The 20,769-nt window shown below is 41.6% G+C and overlaps 1 protein-coding gene across 2 annotated transcripts in view; it reads right to left on the reverse strand.

Annotated features, from left to right (window-relative positions):
- SLC44A1 (solute carrier family 44 member 1) overlaps positions 1-20,769 on the reverse strand; it is a 419,880-nt gene that overhangs the window by 284,844 nt on the left and 114,267 nt on the right. For both annotated transcript variants that reach the window (XM_085641304.1, XM_085641303.1), the window contains exon 2: positions 2,198-2,287. In XM_085641304.1, the coding sequence (XP_085497430.1) occupies positions 2,198-2,287 (90 nt within the window). The remainder of the gene's footprint in view (positions 1-2,197; positions 2,288-20,769) is intronic.

The raw sequence follows: 20,769 nt of genomic DNA on the forward strand, positions 1-20,769 counted from the left end.
AACGTTTGTTTTAATGCTTTCTTTATGTATCACATCAATCAACCTTGAGAAAGTCCTATAAAGGATGAAACAAATGTCGGTTGAGATGATCCTGAGGAACTAAAAGCAACATATCTAAAAAGCGACACTAAGCAACTATACATGTAAATAAAAAAGGGAATTAACCGCAACATATATACAAATCGTCATCAAACAAAAAGGCAGCTTCACTCCAAAAGGTGTTTGGGAGTGTCCAATTCAAAGTAGCGAGGTTTGGCAAAAAATGAGGCTGCCCGAAATCAAAGCAAGCTAAAACGACCACTATTTTTTTAGCACTGTAGAATATAGCAGATATAGGGAAATTAGGAGAATTATTTTATTCCATTTTTGTTTAACAAAATTGGAAAGGCACGCTTTGAGCCCCGTCAGAAAGCATAAAGATCAAAGAGTTGGAAAGTTCATTAAAAAGCCTGACTGTGCTTTGAGGGTGCTCTAGAAACAAAGAAGAATTTGTGACCCTTACTGTATTTTAGATCACTGCTCAAAAGATATTAATGTAATTATATTTCACCTTCAGGAAAGCATGCACTGATAATAAGACAGAGGCTGCTACTTGCTATCTACAGAATACAGAAGGAGGTACTGTGAAACTGAGGATGTGTATGAGGATTTGAGGGACACTGTTCTTCTACATCTGTGAAGGAGCAAGTTTGGCAATAAAATTTACCTTCAGTAATAGCATTACCTCACACAGTAGAGCGCTGTGACCGAGTGGCCTTCTTCAGGCTTTTTTCATTAAATTAAAAATATGGTTTTTAGTGCAAGGCTTTTTACCGGAAGCTACACTGACCACCAAACCACAGAGAAGCTTTTTTTTTTTTATTGACATTTATATTTTAACTTTACAGTACAATAACATTCAAATGACCATAACTGCCAAGTGAGAATATAGCAGCAAACATATGACATGTCTTGATCATCGATGACATGAGTACACTGTGTTGGATATGGTGTAGAGAAGTTATCCACAGCAAAGGTTCATTTGAGAGGCAGTGTGAGCGAGTGCACAACTCTGGTGCTGCACATTGTGGTGCTATATTATGCGTGATACTGCATAGTAATGACCAGTGGGAAGAGGGTACAACCTAATGAGGACAAAATAACTTGACTAAGGGAGTGGGGGTAACGTCCCGTGACCCAAGGCCCTGAAGTGTAGTGATGAGTAAGGAACTGCTTTTGTAGCGCTTAAAGATCTCATGCCTCAGCGAAGCATGTAAGGTTTGTGTGAGGCTGCCCATTTTAGGGGATCGTGCTAGTGAGAGTGGAGCACCCTCTTGGTGCTGAGGCGACCTCCCTATCCCTCTGCGTTTCTGCTGCAGCCATGACCATCTCTCGCAATTCAATCACCATAGCCCCCCAAGCTGCAGCAATAGGGAACCTGCAAAGTACCAGTAAGTCCTCCCTCTGCAGTGCCATGCCCTCTGCCCTGGCCCAATTGAGCATAGAGTGGTGCCAGGCCAGTACCTGAGGCGCCGCCCGATTTTTCCATCTTTTGGTGATCAGATGCTTAGCAGTGATTAAACCCAAATCTAAGAACCGTGCAGTGACTTTGTGCTTTTTACTCCTTTGGAAAAGATGTAAAATATAAACTTCCCAGTGGAAGGGAACTTTGAATAAGAGAAGCTTCTTGATAATCAAATTTCTCTTCTACAGAGATTCGCTACTATTTGAAAATGAAATCTACCCACCTCGACTAAAGTGCATTAGAGCATAGGGAGACATCACAAACCATAAAAGCAACCAACGCAAAAATAAAAAAAATGCCATGAAAGATACCCACCATCTCTGATGTGCATATTTTCCCACAACAATTACTGGCTGAGCAATGTATGATACATATGACGTTTTATTTCAAATCACACTAAAACTCGTATGCACGTAACATACAAAAAATTGGACTCTATCCAGTAACTTTCATATGTTGTGTGGCTTCAGATGGACAATATCTACCGCCTTTCCTCACACCCAAATCACAGCCTTGGGCAAATGGGAAAAAACACCAGGAGAGAGACCGATGATTGGTATTAGTAAGGAGTGATGCCCAGCACCGCATTAAGTTTACAGATCCACATCACGTCTGTTGGGGCAGGGGGTAGCGAGGGACAGTCAATGGAAAGCGTGGCCACATCAAATTAAGAAGTGGGAGTTTTTGACTTACCATGCCAACGCAGAACAGGATGAACAGTAGCAGCCATGGTAGGTCTGTGCAGCTGTGCTCCTCAAGAGGCTTCCAATCTCGTTTGGAACTCTGGGGAGAGGAAATAAAGATCAATGGTCATTCTGGGTGCCAAGGGCTCGCTGCACCATTATACAACAAATTACATTTTAGCTTCAACATGTAACTTTTGAAAACAATGATGGTAGAATAGATTGAAAAGGATTAATTACTCTAATAAAAAAAAAGTTAGGTAAAGATATTTACAAGATTTAGCTTTTAAAAACCGTTTTTTTTTTTAACAACAACAAATTTTATTGAATTTCCATTGTACCAGAGGGGCGGAGCCCGACAAGCAAAATACTGAGTAGATGCATAAAAGAATGTCTCTGGGTACTGTATAAAACCCTCCCCTATGGTCTGCAGAATATCCGACTAGGAAAAACACATACCCCTCCCCCCCCAATGCGCACCATACATACTTTGCATGTAACAACCAAGGAAATTCCCAGCCACGTCTTTTTAACATCGCTACATTAGACAGGTAAATTATTCACTACCAATCGTTCAATAGGATGTTGGGCGGCGGACTGCGACATTGGAGGCAGATCTATACCCCTGTACGTGGCCCACCGAGACCAAATCTTCCCAGGCTTCTGCGGACACCCCCTCGCCTGAAATACCGCAATCTCCGCAGACATGCATTAAAAACCCGTTTTGAAGGCTGGGCAGTTTCATTCACAGCCCAAAAGTAGGGGTCAGCTATGGTTAAAGAACACTGCAATCAACTGAGAAAGTGTTTCTCACTTGCTAAGGTGGATGATTACATTTCACAATCATTGTGGTCCACAGAGAAACTCAGTGGATGACCTGCAGCAAGCTGTAGTTTTTGGTCATGATCCTTGATGTGAACTCAGGTTCTTTAAGATGTGTGCCTTTTGAACTCAAGTTGCCTTACCATGGAATGGTGCATCCATGTAGGAGAAGCTGCTTCCTAGCCCTGCATCAGAATAAACTGCAGGACCCTAGAAATATGCCCCCCTAATCGTGTCGACAGATGAATGAATACCGGTAGGCGCGCATCATTTGTGCTTGATAAGTGATAAAAATAATGGACAATGCAGAGAAATTAAAAAGCCACCTGTATTCAGATGAAAAGGAAATAGGTAGTAATTTGAATTCAGGCTCCTTATCACTCACTTATCTCTGCCTCTCCATATGCCATGGCTCTTTAACATTTAGGGATTAAGAGCCCACTTAGGACACTGGGAGGTACTTGGAAGCATGGGCGTCGTTATAAGTGGGGCAGCTGCTGCAATGCACCAGGGTCCATGGGTGGGAGGGGGCACAACAACAAAAGCCCCTTGAGCTCTGAGAGGACACCTAAATAACCTTGCTGATGTTCTGAATGTGAATGAGCACTAAAAAGGACTCTTGCAGTGCATTCAAAAACATAAGTCAAATGTCACTCTAGTATTCTGACAAACTACTATTTATTCTTTTAAAATGGAGACTAATGTTTACTTTTCATTCGCTTACTGAAAAAAGAACTATGTGAAAAGCTTGCTGGTGTGAAAAGAAAGGCTCAAGGATGTTGTTTTCTTCTAAACAAAACAGAATTTAAACACCTATAAATTAACTGTACAAAAAGGAAAGCACAGATGAAGTGTTTTATTTTCCAAATGTTAAAGAGTGACAGAAACAAATCAAGACTTTTTCTTGGTGATGTACAAATGACAAATATTCGCTTAAACCCAATTTCTACACATTATCGTTTGTGCACTCTATAGTTTCACCTGTAAAATATTAGGTCTATGCAAATTTTGGTGACATTACAATGGAAAATATGCGGTCTGTAAATGACTGCCTACCACACCATGCTTTAGTAATATATTTGCGTTGTTGTGCTCCTAAATGCAACATCAACTACATACTACACCCCTACCACATTCCTGCTGAACCGGCTAGGCTCAATTGTTGCACGTTCTTTGTGCGAGGCTTGGATTTTTTTAGAATCCCCAGGAGTTCAGTGACGTGAAACAGATGGCAGCAGCACAAGTCTGAAAAGTGCTCCAACCCCACTGCCTACCAGGGACACATGCGCTCCACAGCACTGGGGCCCAGTCCAGTCAGATTCTCTCAGCTGCAAGAGTCAGACTCTGAGCAGCAGAATCTACCGAATCAACTGCGGGGGCACTGCACAGGCCTCATTGTGCCCACACTGAATTTCTGAAAAGTGCTCATGCTCACGTTTGTAAGGGCAAAGTGTGCCACTCTGCTCTGGCTGCCTCACGTCTCAGGTCAAAGAAGATATGCCCATGCTGCTAGTTGGCTTCTGAAGACAAGACAGTCATAGTAATCACTGCGTTCGGCCATACGGGTGGAGGGAAGACAATGGCAGTTAGTAAAAGAGCTTTGCTTTTATAGGACAGAGTGTTAGAACTGGGTTAATGAATGATCTGAGGGTTGCTTCTTTCATTCTATGCTTAAAAAATGCACAGGTAACTTTAAACAACTTTTTGATGTTGCTAATGCACAATTCTTCTTTATTGAAACCAGAAGTAGGAATAATATCCTTCTGAGACCCATGGCAATGGGTCAGAATCTCAGAAAAAAAGAAGATGTAGCTATTGAGAGAGGTGGAACTTGAGTAACTATTACACCCATTACTGTGGCAGAGGTGAGTGAGCCAACAAATTAACAGGGAGAGCAGAGTTAAGGGTCTGGCTTGACTCGAAGAGTGCGGGCCTGGAAATCGTGCAACAAATATGCAACAATATGATATATTGTCTTCAAAATAGCATATTTCGTTGACAAACATTTCACCTTAGTACATTAGATTATAGCACTAGGTTGAGAGAGGTTTATTAAAATTGACAGTTTTTAAACATGAACAAAGAACATTCATGACCATACCACTAATGACAATACCATTAGTGAATTAAGAGGGAAATAAGTTATCATGTGCACCTCATATACAGACTATATTCTTATTTTATAGAGAGCAATATAATAGTCCATTAAGTCAAACAGAAATGTGTACACATCTCAGCACACAATTTGGTGCTTTGCTATTCATTTGACTGGCAGTGTATTGCAGCGTGTTTGTTTGAAGAGACGTGAGACCTGTACTTTGGGTTTGCCTTGACAGTTTACGGGTAACACACGGCGGTTAATTATTGGTCTTTGGAGCAAGATGAGTTTTCTTTCGAATGCGAGCATACTTACAAGAGAATTCCATCTTCTTCGTGCCACAGGAGTGTTGCTGGCGTAGACACACACTGTATGTGCATGTAACAAGCTCCACCACCACTAGAAATCAACATTTCTGTATGCAGCGGCAGCCATATTAACTGTTTGGGACACTCTGTGCTTTCTATCAATTTACCCGCATTCTTCATACAGTGCTCGGTGATGGGCACACCAACGCCGATTTCAAACACACGCTTAATCTAAGGACATTTTTCTCACATCTACGCCTGTCTACACAGTGATGGCCACACCTTAATTGTAGCATACACTGATACTAAAAGTAATAGTGAAAGTGGTGATAGGCACACCTTGTGCCTGTGTACTTTATTAAGTCATTACCTACTATGAATGTCACAGTGATAGGCACACCTTGCCTATCTGTTTTTAGCAGTATTTTATTGCAATTTATTTTGTGTGCAATTTGTGCTTTGTTAGTGCTCATGGCTACATCTAATAATATGGTTCAGCCTCCCCCATTTCTACAGAATCCCGGTAGACCATCTATGGCATGGAAAAAGTGGTGGCACAATTTTAAGAGCTACTTGGTAGCTATTGATGCTTCAAAATACAATGGCACGCATTGTACAGTAATTTTGTTCAACCATTTAGAGGAGACTTGTCAGTCAGTGTTTGACAATCTTCCACCTGTTGTGGCACCTTCAGCTGACGAATCTTGGAATGTGTATTCGGAAGCTCTAGCTCATATGGCTAAACAATATTCTGGCGAACCGTCATTAATCTTGGAGAGACAATTTTTATTTTTTTTAAGAGAAAGCAACTCCTAGAAGAGACATTAGAAGATTATCTAGCAGTTTTGAGAGTTCTAGCTGCAAAGTGCGAATTTGATATTAATTTAGATGTGTATTTGCGTCACCAACTGGTTTTAAACTGCTGCTAAAAAAATGTAAGAGCATATTTTGACGTGTCAACATCCCATGTTGAATGAGTTTATGGACATTGTAGGAAGCATTGAACGTACTCCGATTTCTTCTAAAATTTTGTCAGAAGATCTTAAAAGTAACGTACAGGTTGGTGCTGTGTCTGAAGAGGACGTTGCAGAAGTGTCTGCTATTGCCAATAAGAACAAAACTAAGAAGGTAGCAGAAAAGCAATTTTCTGGAGCATGTTATAGGTCTGGGTCATAGTTTCACATGGGTAATAGCTTATCCTGCCCTGCACAGGGAAACCGGTGCAACAAATGGCACTTTCATGGTGTGTGTCGTTCAGCTAAAGCCAAAGTCAGTCAGTTGAATGAATGAAGAAAGTATGCATGACACTTTAAACAATGTTTTGCTCACTGTGGATATCGATATGGTAAATAAATTTCGTATGAAATGCACAGGACATATGTGTGAAGTTATGATTGGTTTAATCAATTTAGGAATTATGGTAGATTGGGCTCTCTTATTACCATTCTCTCTGATTTAACATTTGAAAAATTGTGGTCTAAGCAGCTTTTGAAACAAACTGATGTGAATCCAAAAGTATTTGGAGATTATGATATCATAAAGGTTATTTTACAGATGTTCTGAAGAGAAGTGTTCACCAAGATTTATGTGGCTGAAAACGAGAGAGATATAATGAGATGGAAAGATCAAGCCAGGTTGGGAATTATTTTAAAACCAGGTTATGATGAAACTGTTGTTCTTGGGGACATTCCTGTGTTATCAGTACGGGAATCTGTATTCTACTGAATATTGTGCAATTGAAGAATTGGTTAACAAATATGTCAACGTTTTCAAGGACAAGGTGGGATTGATTTGAGGGTTTGAGCAAAGGATCAAATTGAAATGTATAGCTATCCAGGTCATGCAGGTTAGGCCTTTTCCACTTTCTGTGAAGAAGGAACTGAAGGACAAGATGTGCATTCAAAGTATCATCACACCTGTAGAATCTTCTGAGTGGGTTTCACCAACAGTTATTGCCCGCAAGATATCAGATGATATATGTCTGTGAGCCGATCTGAGAGTTTTAAACCGCAACATTTTGGTTGATTGTCATCCTTTACCGAGAATTCATGATATGCTGGCCTATGTAGGCCATAGTAGATATTTTTCTAGAATAGATCTCAGGTGAGCATAGCACCAAATTCCTTTGGTTAAAGAGTTACAATCTTTGACTACTTTCATCATGCTATTTGGTGCATTCATGTATTTGCGGACGTTGTTTGGACTGGCATCCACTGCAAGTGTTTTTCAGTGGCTTACTGATTAAATGTTTGGTGAAGAAAGTGGTATCCAAGCCTTCTAGGATGATATACTCATTCCTACAGTCTGAAACAGCGTTTTGAGAGATTACATATAGTAGGAGTAAATTGGAAAAATATGGGGTCACCGTCAACAAAGAAAAGTTCACTTTTGTAACCAATCAAGTGGATTACTTACAATATTTCAGGTGACGGCATAAAGCCTAGTTTTGTTAGTTCAAGCCATCACGGATGCTCCTGGACCAAAAGACAAAGATTCTCTCAGGGCGTTCATTGGGCTTAGTGAATACAATGCCAGATTTGTGCAGGGGTACGCGTTGATTGTTCAGCCTTTAAGATCTGTATTAAAGAAAAATACTAGGTTTGTGTGGTCTGATGTGGAACATCAAGCCTTTGACAATATTTAAGCTTTGATTGCGAGTGCTCCTGCTAATAAACCGTTTATGCATGGTGAATAAAAGTGTACTAACGGTTGATGCGAGCTTACTGGGTCTGGAAGCAGTGTGGAGCTAGTTCGCTGAGGGTCAAGAACATACTACTGCAGTTGCAGCCAGGTTGCTGAACACAGCAGAAAGAAATTATAGCACCATTGAGAGAGAGGTGCTTACATGTTCACAGGAGGCAGAGACATTTAAAATGGATATTTGGGGAACTAGATTTGATTTATATACCAATCACCAGCTGCAGATTTATACGTCCAGTGATAGTTGCTCTAATAAGGCCTCCTCTGGATTAATTAGACTGCTGTCAAGGTTGCAAGAGTTTAATTTTGATGTGATATATGTGCAGGGAGGCAAAAACATTAGGGCGGACCTGCTTTCACGATTGCCTAAACAAAAGAGCAATGAAGTGACTGGGCATTATGAAGTGTACCCATGTATAATCACTATTTCTGATGCCACTAAACTGTTTAGCATCACTGAGAACGAGTGGAAGAAAAACTGTTTAAGTGAAGAATGTTTGTGCAAGGTCAAAACATAGATTGTTTCTGGCTGGCCTAGTGACAGAGGTGCACAGGTTTCTTCAGAATTGTCATTAGTTAATGACATTGTTTTGAGACCGGATGCTTTTATTCCACCTGTTGGTTTGCGGGCTAAGAATATTTCTATTGCACACAACGGTCATTCAGGCATTAATTATATTGACTGCCAAGAGCGGCAAACAGCACTATCAGTGGCCTGGTATTGATGGCCAGGTTAAATCATATATTGACAAATATGCAGCGTTTGTGTTCCTATAAGCATTGGAAGGTGACCACAAGCCCTTTATGTCCAGTGGAATGGCACAATGGTTTGTGGGAGAAAATAGGACTTGATTGTGCGGGTCCATTCAACATCTTAAGGAATGAGAACGTATATGATTGTGGCAGTAGACTATTTTTCGAAGTGGCTATATTTTGCATGTGTCAAGATGAACGATACATGTACCATTGTAAAGTTCTTGAAGCGTTTGCTTCTGATGGAGGGTCCAGCTACGGAAATTGTAACAGAGAATGGAATCTGTACATCAAACACTATGTAAGTTGGAGTCACAAGCCTCCTTGAGGTCACATAGTTTTTCTCAAGGCTCAAGTGACTGGCTTACTCATCCTATTTTACATTCTGGCCTGATGCTATCCTCCTACTGGGTCTACATATCTGGTCAGTAAAAACAGCGAAGATACATCTCCTTTGCTCCACTTGCTTCCAACGTGCAGAAAATAGAGTCTGGGCTCTGTGCATGCAAGAAGGTTTCCAGCAAGCATAAGGCAGTGATACACAAAAAAGGCAGATTGTAGCTTGGGTCAAGCGACTTGCAAGAAGGCTTCCAGCAAGTACAAGGCGGTGAAACTAAAAAAGGCAGAAGGTAGCTTGGGTCAAGCGTCTTGCAAGAAGGAGGTTTCATATAGTAGTAGTCTCCCTTTATAGCTAGACATCGCTATGAACCGAAGTCTTACAGAGATTCCTACATTAGCAAATTGAGAGCAGCCAAGACATTCTAGTTGTTTTTCACCTCTGTAGGACATGTTGTACCCAATGTCTGTTTCCCCTTTCCCCACTGGGATACCTTGCTTTATGGTCTTCTGTGTAATTAATTGCAGCCTCTGCCCAACTTCTGCGGCCACACTTTTGCCTTTCTTAAACTGCATCAAGTAATGTGGCTTGTATGGAAATTTGCCAAGAATAAAAGACACATCCTACTTTCCTTCATTAATGCTTGCCCTATGTGTCACTGGTCATACTCCCCTTACACACAGAGATAACATTTCAGGTTTTGAATTCCCCAATATATCACCAGTGGGAGGGAAAGGAAGGACGGGGTTAAGGCAGAATGAATAATGAAGGGCCCTACATTCCCTGGTCAGCTTTCCAGTCTGACACAAGTGGGGTACTGGGTTCCTATGCCTCATTTCCATTGGTAGAATTCCCACTGTGCAACCCAAAACCTCATATGATGTAGGAACTCTTGACGCTCTCTCTTTTAAATCCAATTAGTTAGTTTGTTCTGTTCAAAAGTGGAGCCCTTGGGCTCCTGATGCTTCTCAAGTACTGAGTGTGTGCTTTACAAATACCTTAAACAAATAAAAAATAAAATACCACTAGTGCACCACCTAATGTGAGGCACACAAAACACTGATTTGAGCAATAAGTGCAGGATGTAAGGAGAACGTTTTTCGGAGGTGCACTAGTCTGCAAAGATTGTTGACATTTAAGATACATTTTTGCTCTCAAGCAAGAACGCAAACATATAAAGGAAGCTTGATAACGGTTACTAAAGACACGTCTCAAAATAATAAAAATCTATGACTGTTGATGCTGACAAGTGGAAGTTTACACACAATTTCTCTAAAATGCTCCTCGTAGTCATTTTTTACTCAAAAGGTGCATAGCACCCACTTGAACTTTCGAAGCAGTAGGCAAGTCCGGATCCTAATTTTCATTTACCAGGTGTTTCAGAAAACTCAGATTTTACAATTCCTTGCTCTATATTAAAGTGCATGGCCATTTACTTCCTCAGCAATCAACATGACACTAAATACCAAATTCATCTGTACTATTTCGGGAGGCAACCTGGCAACAAATGTTTCTTTTGTAATGTACATGCTACTGCTTCCACTGAAGCTTGATGTGGATGACTGAAATTCAGTAGCCTCTGCGCATGTGCCAAAATACCATGCGAGCCCCCTGCCCTCTAAATCTATTGATTTGCAAATTTTGACTGTAACAAGGCAAGTGACGTCATGACTAAATCCATGCTGAACATATTGGTGGAGTCTTCAAAAATTCATTTTTATGGCTGCCATTTGATGTTAAAAGTATCAAAAAGAGATGGGTGCCACTACCCTTTGAGTTAGCTGCTTAAGTGAAACACCTACTCTTTCCCCCAAGAACAATATTGCACTCTCTTGAAATGAGAGTAAATACATTTTCAGAGAGCAAATAATAGGTGGGAAGCAGCGGAGACCAGCATGCATGGGCAAGCAAAAGATATGCAGGAACAACATATTAGGCAGACTCAATGAATGGGTGAGCACTCAAGGTTCTCCTTGTTGTTACTAAACAATTCATCTTAACACACTAATGTGAATACCCTGCAGAGATTATCTTTAGCTATCGATCAATGTAGTTCTTCCGCTCAGAGGAGCCAGTGCCAGTAAAGATGATGACAGTACAAATTAGCAGTGGTACAATCACATGTAGAATATGTTCACTATGTCTCACAATAAGAAGAATAAATTAGCCCTACAGAAATCCTGCCTACCGTAACCTAGAAATCACACTGTTCAAACAATTCTAGGTAATGCATTTACATTTACAGGTGAACCACAAACAATGAAGGTGTACGTGCTTTCTGGCCTTATTATGACAGGCTGAAATTCTAATTTCCCATACTGCTAGTACGTAGAGCAAGGTTCTCCAAAGTCGTTCCTGGAGGGCCTGATCCATGTCAGATTTTTAAGATAAAGATATATATCTAAATGAGGATATGCTAAAAATATGACATGGATCCGGCATTCCAGGACCGATTTTGGAGAACCGTGATGTAGAAGGTATAAATTCCAGTAATTGATGCTGTCTCAAAGGAGATTATGATGCCATTATTTGGCACAAACAATTATCTTTGCCGAAAAATGACAGTGAAATGACAGTGAAATGACAGTGAAATTTCAGGTTTGAACTATAGGCAGTATGTGGGAGAAGAAAAGTTTACACCATGCAAAGCTCATGAGTACTTCTGCTAGATCAATTTAATGATTTTATGGAACCAAATAGCAATCTGAAAACAAATCAGCGCAAGAAATCACCGAAGTGCTGAATGGACGAGCATGAAATCTCGCAAAACCTAGTCGGCCATGTTAGATGAAGTTCCCTTGTCTAATACCAAAGGCAAACTTGCCATTCATTATAGGACCAATATCAAACGACAAAGGTGAGTGAAAAGAACACGGAAAAGGACAATGGTTGTTATGTAAATAACATTTAGTGGAGTGCATTCTTGTAAAGCCACATATATAACCTGGTTAGGTCTGTCCTTCTCACAGCAGTTGCGAGAAATACTGTTATCTTACAGTGGGCTGCGAGTCACTCATGTGTTTGATTCTTATTTGTTAGCTTGAGAAGGTTCTACTTCCTCTTATTGTGTTTCTACCTCCTCTGGAGCATGGACATATTACTGGTGTCCTTCCAATGTACATTTTTCAGGCGATACTTTATTATTTAAGTAATGCACCAAGTGTGTATGCTTTATCCAGCTGTCCCCCTAGTGTACTTTTTTACCCAGGCTCACTCCTAATGTTGGTTCCACCAGACCCATCATTCGCGATTATGCTCCATAACCTCTGAATTACTTCTGCCCCTCTTCCACCTCGCCCACCTCCTCTCCATATTGCTCTCTCTCACCAGTGTTTGGCCTTTTGCGCTTGACTCCCGCTAAAGCTGAGCGAATCACTGCCATGATTTTTGGATCAACTTTGCCAGGAAACATATACTGCGATTTCACTTCTAAAGAGGCATGGTGGCACCAAGAGCCCCAGGATCTACAGCAGTGGCCTGTGGTATCATCGTGGAAGAGGTTAGGCCATTGGCTTTCTTTCACTGAAGTGCATAACTGGCCCCCCTTCCAACAATTTCCCACAGGGGCACATAACACCAGCTGTGCTGTGCTCCTGCCTTCCCAGAGACAATGCAGAGTGTAGAAGAACTAATTGGTCACTCCTCCTTTTCTGCTGCACACGTTAGCTCTGACTCCAAGGACAGCACAGGTTTACAACATCACAATTTTACACGACAGCTTTTAGCGGTCTGTAGGCAAAAGCCTATTCTGGACTGCAGCGCTGCAAGTTGCATGAAAGAAGTGGGAGACTCTAAAAGAGGACTGACCTAAGTAACTATGGGCATGGCTTGAAACCTGTGAAGTACAATCCTGTGCTTTACACAGCATGCTGCCTGGCCAGCATATAGGTGCCTCGTCCAGACAGACCACCAACAACATCTGCCTAAAGTCAGATTTATTGATTTTGGGAGTGCCTCCTAGCAGTTTGATATAAATGAGTGACAACAAGGATTTTGTTATAAATAATTAGAAATGGTACATTTGTGACCATTACTGTGTGCACAAAGGAGATAGGCCAAGGGTTGGATGAGCATGTAATCTGAACACTGTTGCGGCTCACTGACTCGCACTGCGTTCAGTCTCTGCTCCAGAACTCTCAATGCCCCATTATGAACACCCTCCCACAACCAGAACTCACCAGGACACCTAAGTGTGACTCAGATCCCATTTACCAATCAAGCATTGCAAAAACAAAAAGTTCAGGTTATTATTATTATTATTTTTTTTTACAGCACAGACCTCTTGAATTTGCCAAAGCTTATTAAAAGTCAATTCCGACTACAGTGCAAAATTACACTGAAGAAAAGACAATTTACAAATGTTAACAAATTCAACGTTTTTACTTACATAAAATATACTCGATACACACACACTAACATATTGCAAAAAACATTGGCAAAGCCAACAAGTCCCAAAGACGCGACCACGTGGCTTTGCGGGTGCTGTTTTTTACTGCATGAATAACCTCAAGAGGATTAATTACCATCAACACACACCACTTTGGCAGGCAAGAGGCAAGCCTGTGAGTAATCGGTTCTTCCAAACGTGTATGTTTTCAGTTAGAACAACACATACAACCAATATCTTGATCAAGGTCTATTTTTGTTCATTTGAAATCAAATCCATGAGTTCTCCATACATCCATGTTATGAAGAATCTCTGCACCCAAGACGAACTCTGAAAGAGCACAAGAAAACAGTTCTCCTTAATGACTTGAAACTCCAGAAAAAACTTTCAGCAAGAATCAAGAGTTCAACTTTGTTTTGATTTTTTTTTAAACTGTGCATCATCCGACAGGAAATAATTACTGCTCTTCATCTAAGAGTTTGAGGCAATCACCAGCAAAAAGGTATTTTTCATCAAACTAGTTAAATATCACAGGGTTAAAGGATCAAAGCACTTTCAAGCCAACACTGATGAAACTACGTTCAAATCCCATACAGAATTGGGTCTACAAATGAGTGGCAAAAAGGTTGGCCAAACCAATCAAAATACTATTTAGGACAATAATTCTGTAAGTAGACCATTCCTTCTCAAAGTACCTGTAAGCAGCAACAGCTGCTAAACAGGAGCTCCAAAACTAGGCCGGAAGCCAAAGTCAGTACATTGCTCAAGGAAAATGTTCAGGAATACATCTTTTAGCAAGGGCCCAAAGAAGAATTCAAGTTTCTTACATGTGTACAGGAACCTGGTGGATTGTGGCTTAACCGCCTGGGAGGATGCCCATGTTTTCAAACACCAGCCTTAGTGTCCATAGACAAGCAGCTCTTGAACGATGTGGCCAATTTCAGCACTGGAAGGCACTGATGGAACACAAAACTTCCATGCTGCGACTCAAGAACACAAACTTTCTGAATGATTATTTCATCTAGAAGACTCAATTTATAGACAAGCATACAAGATTGCAAGAAGAAGGGATCAGATTATGGGAAAGCGAAATATATTGTGGCTGCAGAGTAGAGATATGCAGTTGCTTTATTTTCATAAAAAAATACATTTAAAAAAGTGACTGGATTGATGCTTGCCTGGTGAGGTGTAACAGAGGCACAGGTATCACAGTAAACCAGTGTCCAGTGATACAATAGGGGCTTGAGTGGCAGCCGACCTTGGGAGGTATTCCCCAAGGGCATGATGGGCGGGTGGTATGGCCCAGAGGGTTGAAAAGTGGGGACTGCTTAAGGACAGGCAGGGGTGAGACCAAGGGGTCATTTTGGGGCCTGAGTAGGGTACCCATCCACCATTTAGTTGTACAGGCAGGGTAAAACTTAAGCCCGCCTGCCCCTCCTGTAATGAGGAGTGTGGGGGGGGGGGGGGCTTTTCGTGTGGGGTGAGCTATATGGACCAGGTGCACATGGGGGGGAAATATGTAAGATGTCGCTAGTGGGGGAGGTGCAGGGCAGAGTTGCATGACGTTTTCATGGTTAAAAACCGTTTGATCGAGAGCTGGGGTAGGTAAAGCGATGGGAAGCAGGAGAGAGGTTTACATTTGTGGAAGACCGGAAGGTGTGGGTAAGGTTATAAAATACTTGACGTTTAGAGTACAGTGACGGCCACCTGAGTTGGGGGAGTTTATGGGTGCAACCAGGGCTTCAAGTGGGCCGGGTCTCAACGGTGCTGAGCACTGGCAGTTTTTTAAAGGGGGCCTCGAAACGGGTCTCTATTGGGCTCTGTTTTGTGCCCTGGCACAGGGGGTCCCTGCAGTGACAGCAGGCACATCGATGTGCGCTGCTCACACAGCTCACTTGTCACCAGTGGAGAAGTTACAGCATGACGTCATGCCAGGTGAACGTTGTAGGAGGAAGGGAAATCCTATAAAGAGTCATTTTCTCTCTGGATTTCCCTTCTCTTTTTGAGACTCAGGAGCAGCAACATCGCCGTGGTGTCACCAGGGCTCTAAGTGGAAGCTTTTTCAATATTATATACAAGCCATAGTTGCTGCTTATTTATCTTATGCAACTAACAACCATTGACAAAGCCAATAGTCCTGACTTGTAGGTATGATGTGACTGGTTGTATCATATATCTGGATGCTATGACAGAAACAGCAAAATGCAAGTCAGGCGGCACACTATGCTAAACACAGATTTTTAGCTTACGTGTTTTAAACCACGCCTATAATTACATTGGACACACCCCTTTAAGAGACCCCCCCAGTTTTTTCATCCCACTTAAAGCCCTGGGTGCAAAGTAGGGGTGGGGAAGGTGTGAAGTAGATGAATAAAGATGTTTAGTGAGGCGTTATAGTGTTGTACAGCAAGGTTGCCTGGGGTATACGTTAAATGTAAATGTACACCTGCTTCATTGACGTGCCCTTTCCCCACACAATATCGGTTGTCATTGGTCAGTGCTGCTTGCCCTCTCGCTCAATTGGAAACAGAGGAGCTGGCACGGTGTATGTTTTATGCACTTTCTGCAGTGCCCTCTGTGAAAATCAGACTTGCTTAATAAATACCTATGGGGATTTATAGATATCTCTTTGTGATGCAAAAGGGCCCGCTTTGAATGTTTCTAGCACTGAAAGATATGTGGGCGCCTCGAGAAATGAAAAACAGAAGCCGTGATCAGTGCCCCATCGGGCGCTCACTCACACGCGAACAGCCATAGGACACGAGTGAAATGCGTAGAATAATAGAGTCTAGCATTTTAGGGTTGCCTTGGAGAGTTTTTTAAATGTCAACACGATGCCCTTTCATATTTCGTTTGTTTCCATAACTCTGATAGAGCTGGCAGGGAACCAGGCACGGCTCAATCACAGGTTCCGGTTGGCTGCACAAAGCCAATCGCACCTCTCACCCGGGTTTAAAAAAAATCACAGTTCAGCAAATGTCTTGGGGACATTCAGAATAGTGTTTACTTCCCCATTTACGGGTAGTTTAAAAGCCACTAACAACTCCTCTTCTATTTTCATTACCGGGGCCTTTGCAGCAGCACACAGACGTTTTTGCTGCAGGTAGGGGTCGCTCGGCTCAACTAGTCTGCACTGTTTTACAGGAGGGCGTGAAGCCTTAATAATGACACAACGCAAGTCTTTTTTAGATATTTTCTCAGCACTTGCAACATTTCTCGCACTTGGATCCGTCAGGCTTGTGAAAACCAAGTTTCCTTGTATGAACAAACAAAGCAGCGCGTTGTTTTATTTATAACTGCTGTCTCAGGAGTTCCTATTGAACGAAAACTCACACGTTCGCCACCTCTCAGGAATGATCAAGAAAGCTGGAAAAACTGGTTTAAGTCAGCCATTTGGTTGCATCTCACGTTTCACTGACAACGCAAAACAATGCAGCCTTTTATTTTTTTATGTGCAGTCACATGAGAAATGTGTCTTCTCCAATATCTGTTGTGTATGCACTACACTCCGCTTACAAAATTAAAGCAACGTTGTTACATCTTTGAATATTTTGTTGGCTCGTTCTCATCTTATTTTTCTTTAGACTGATATATTAATCTTCTGAAGCTTTTCCACCCGTTTACTAAAATCTACCTCAAAAATGCATACAAAGTGTGAACCAGCTTCGGACAAGCTTCGATGAAATTCCAAGCAGCTTAATTTAAATTCATACCTTTTTACTCTTGCACTATTACTGCTCATCAACCGATTTAGGCTGACTATTTATTTAGAAGGTTTTATAGAGCGCGAACAAGATCCTTGCGGATATCAGAGCGCTTTACATTAAAACAGGTTAATTATACAAACAGATAAATGCATGTAAGTCGCGTGTACATAACTCGTGCAATGGGAAGCAGTAGGGTACCAAACAAAACATATCCATTGAATCCGGTCAAGGTCAGATAAAGTGAATAAAGTGTCTAGTTGGACCCATAACTTAGTAAGGATTACTAGGAAGGGTACGATTGATCTCCGAATCTCTTTAGTCTATGATCAGGTGAATTTTGCCGTGAGGATCGCTTTTACTTCCTTTTTAGGTCTCGCCTGACCCAGCGCATGCGCTGGGCTGGCGGGACTTATTGAGAGGGCTCCAAAAAGTGCTACCAGGCCAGCCTAGAGCTACAGTGCATGTGCGCGGGCGTGCGCGCTGCGCTTTACCGCGATTACTTTCACTGTGATGTTCGATCGCGATCACTTTCGCGGCCGCTTGGCATAGCCAATAGGTCTCGCTTTTGGGACCTTATAAGTATTTAGTTATGCAATGCTTGTTGAAAGATGCGGTAGAGGCATTCAGTCTGGTTTCTGGGGAAGTGTGTTCCATATCCTGGGCGCCATCCCAGAGAAGGATTGTTTATAGGTTTTTTCTTGTTGAATCTTTGAGGTTTCATTAGTATTAGTGGTAGTAGTAGACAATACGAGCGAATGGTGGGCTTAGGCAAAACAAAACCGGTTATACTATTGAAACACTGTGACCACATTTAGAAAAACAGTTACAATATATATTATATATATATATATATATATATATATATATATATATATATATATATATATATATATATATATATATCAAAATTAGTGCACAGAATCAGAAATAGCCAAGCAGCACACTGTCTCGAAGAGGGAAAAGGCAGTCACAGTCTCAGGGACCTGTAGAGATCTCATCACAGAGAAAGAGACCGGCAAGGAGCACAGAAGCACAGGGACGAGTCAGCAGTACAATCACTCAATGGTAGACTGAACACAAGGTGGGAAGTGGGGAAGTGGCATGTAAAGTCAAGCATGGAACGGTGACAAGTTCATCGGGGAGGAACAGCCTGTAGTTTCAGGGATGGGATAACAGGAGCTCAGATGTGGATTTGAAAGGCACAGGGGTGGTAAAGAGCCCAGCAGGCACAGGGGTGGGCAGAAAGAACACAGGTAATATCCTGGATCTGGAAGACCTAAACTCTAATGGACTTGCCTTGACAAGCTAATGGAAAGAGCAGCATTTCAATAGAGCTCAAAATTCATAGAAGGACATTCTTTACTCTCAGACTACCAAACTGGATTCCACAAAGGAAGAGGACCTGAATTACTCCTAGTGGCAATGTGGCATGACCTAAAAAAAGATTTGCCAATATTTCACTGCGTGGTGAACACCCACTCCCTCGTGCCGGGGTATGCCTTGTGATGATTGACACTTAAAAAAAAAAAAAAAAATGTAAGCGAGGGGGTGCCCTCCGCCTGGTATCCATGCTCCCCTTTTCAACCTCTTGACAGGCATTCCCCCACTTACAACTGCTGTACTATTTCATTTGGCGCTGCAGTTCAGGCAGGGAGATATCGGTCTGCACGAACAACGCATCCAAAGTCCGCATACCCCTAACAACACAGTTTATAAAAACGGCTAACTGCCTTAATACTTTTGCATCTTTCTGCAGCTTTTAATACCATCAAACCATAATTCTCAGATTCAAAGAGATTGTTATTGAAGGCACCATCCTTGCTTGGATCCCTTCCTGCTTCCACACCAGCCAAACGTGATTCTCATTACCCCTATCTCATCGATAGATTACAACACAAAAACAGGAGTTCCACAATGATTTATCATATCATCTCTACTTTTCAACATTTACATTAAACCATCACCAGAACTAATCCACAGTTTTAAACTTGCCTGCTACAATTATGCAGATGACCCTCAAATTTCAAATTAGAAAACCTTAAGGACATAGGAGAATGCAGGCCGTACAATTGCCTCATAGACCCAGAAAATTGGGTAACATGGAACCACATCAAACTAAATGCTTGAAAACTTAAATATTCACTGGAGATGAATGGAAAAATAATGATCCATGTCAGTCCTGGCAGGACAACGCAGCTGTCCCCAGACATTATGTGAGCAAAAAACGAGCTTTCAGGAATATAACAGAGGATTGTGGCTCCACCCAGATGGTTGTTCTAATTTGTCTGCTTTTGATTTGCCAAAAGCGGTCTGCTTCCACAGAAAGAGTGCTTACCCTCTAAACAGCAAGATCATTTGTCAACCAGCTGCTCGAACCAGGATCATTTTTAAGGAAAGCTAACGTGCTTGACCTTTCGGTCTTACACATGCCGCCGTGATGGGTGAAGCTTGCCCCTCAAGGGTGAACAAATGCCACTACAATGCTATTCAACAACTTTTCCTAGATATTTACATAATTTTGACGTGATCCTCGTGTCGCCATGTGTGAAAACGTATGTTCAATACAGCATGTCTTTGCTGGTTATAGTGGCTAGCCATGACCAAGGCTGTAAAACAGATATGCTCATTATATTATGAAAAGTTACAATAAAAATCAGTCAGCTTAGTTTATTTATTACGAAACAGACATAGTGAAGTCAGAAGGCATTTAAGGATGGATTGTAATTAGGGTTTAGAGACGATTACCCTCTCTAACAAACTATGGGGCTAGAAGAACAGCACTTTGATAGATAATCCTGGTTAGGCACTCCTAGGAGACCAGGTATTTTACTTTCCAAGTGGAATGCTCTCTACATTTCTAATTTAGTGGCTGTATACCTGTTGGTTGCCTTACTGGAAAGCATACGCTCAATACTGTAGGCCTGAGATACTTATGGTGACAAGCTAATGACAACTTTTTTCCAACCGACAGACCTCTACCCCTTCCGCCTGAAGCTTTAGGTCTGATCCCTTTAATTTAAAACAGGATGACAAAGGCAGGAGCCATGGCTTATTCACTGTGAAAAGCACTTTTTAAGGCCAATGGTGTTTAACAGTGGATTATCATCACTCTGTGGTACAGGCTAATGTAATATCACAGATTACCACAGTAAGCAAACGTTAAACTTTTGCAACATCCCGTGACTAGAATATTTTCATAGTGATAATCCTGGTTTGTCCCTTTGAGAGGCGCTGCATATTCTTTTGCCAACTGTAATTTTGTGCATATTTGTATTTTTTTAACGCTTTGCGTGATGTTGCCAGCGTACACGCACTTCAGTAGGCTTATGGTGTCAAGCCAATGGCAAAGGCTGAATTGGTTCATTAGTAAATGTTAGGTCAGATTTCATAGGTTTGACCTGTTCATTGTCAAAAGTTATAAGAAAGGAAATAGGCTTCATTTTTTGTGAAAACCATGTGCTAAAGGCAAT

This window comes from Triturus cristatus, chromosome 2_2 (genome assembly GCF_964204655.1).
Source record: "Triturus cristatus chromosome 2_2, aTriCri1.1, whole genome shotgun sequence".
NCBI lineage: Eukaryota > Metazoa > Chordata > Amphibia > Caudata > Salamandridae > Triturus > Triturus cristatus.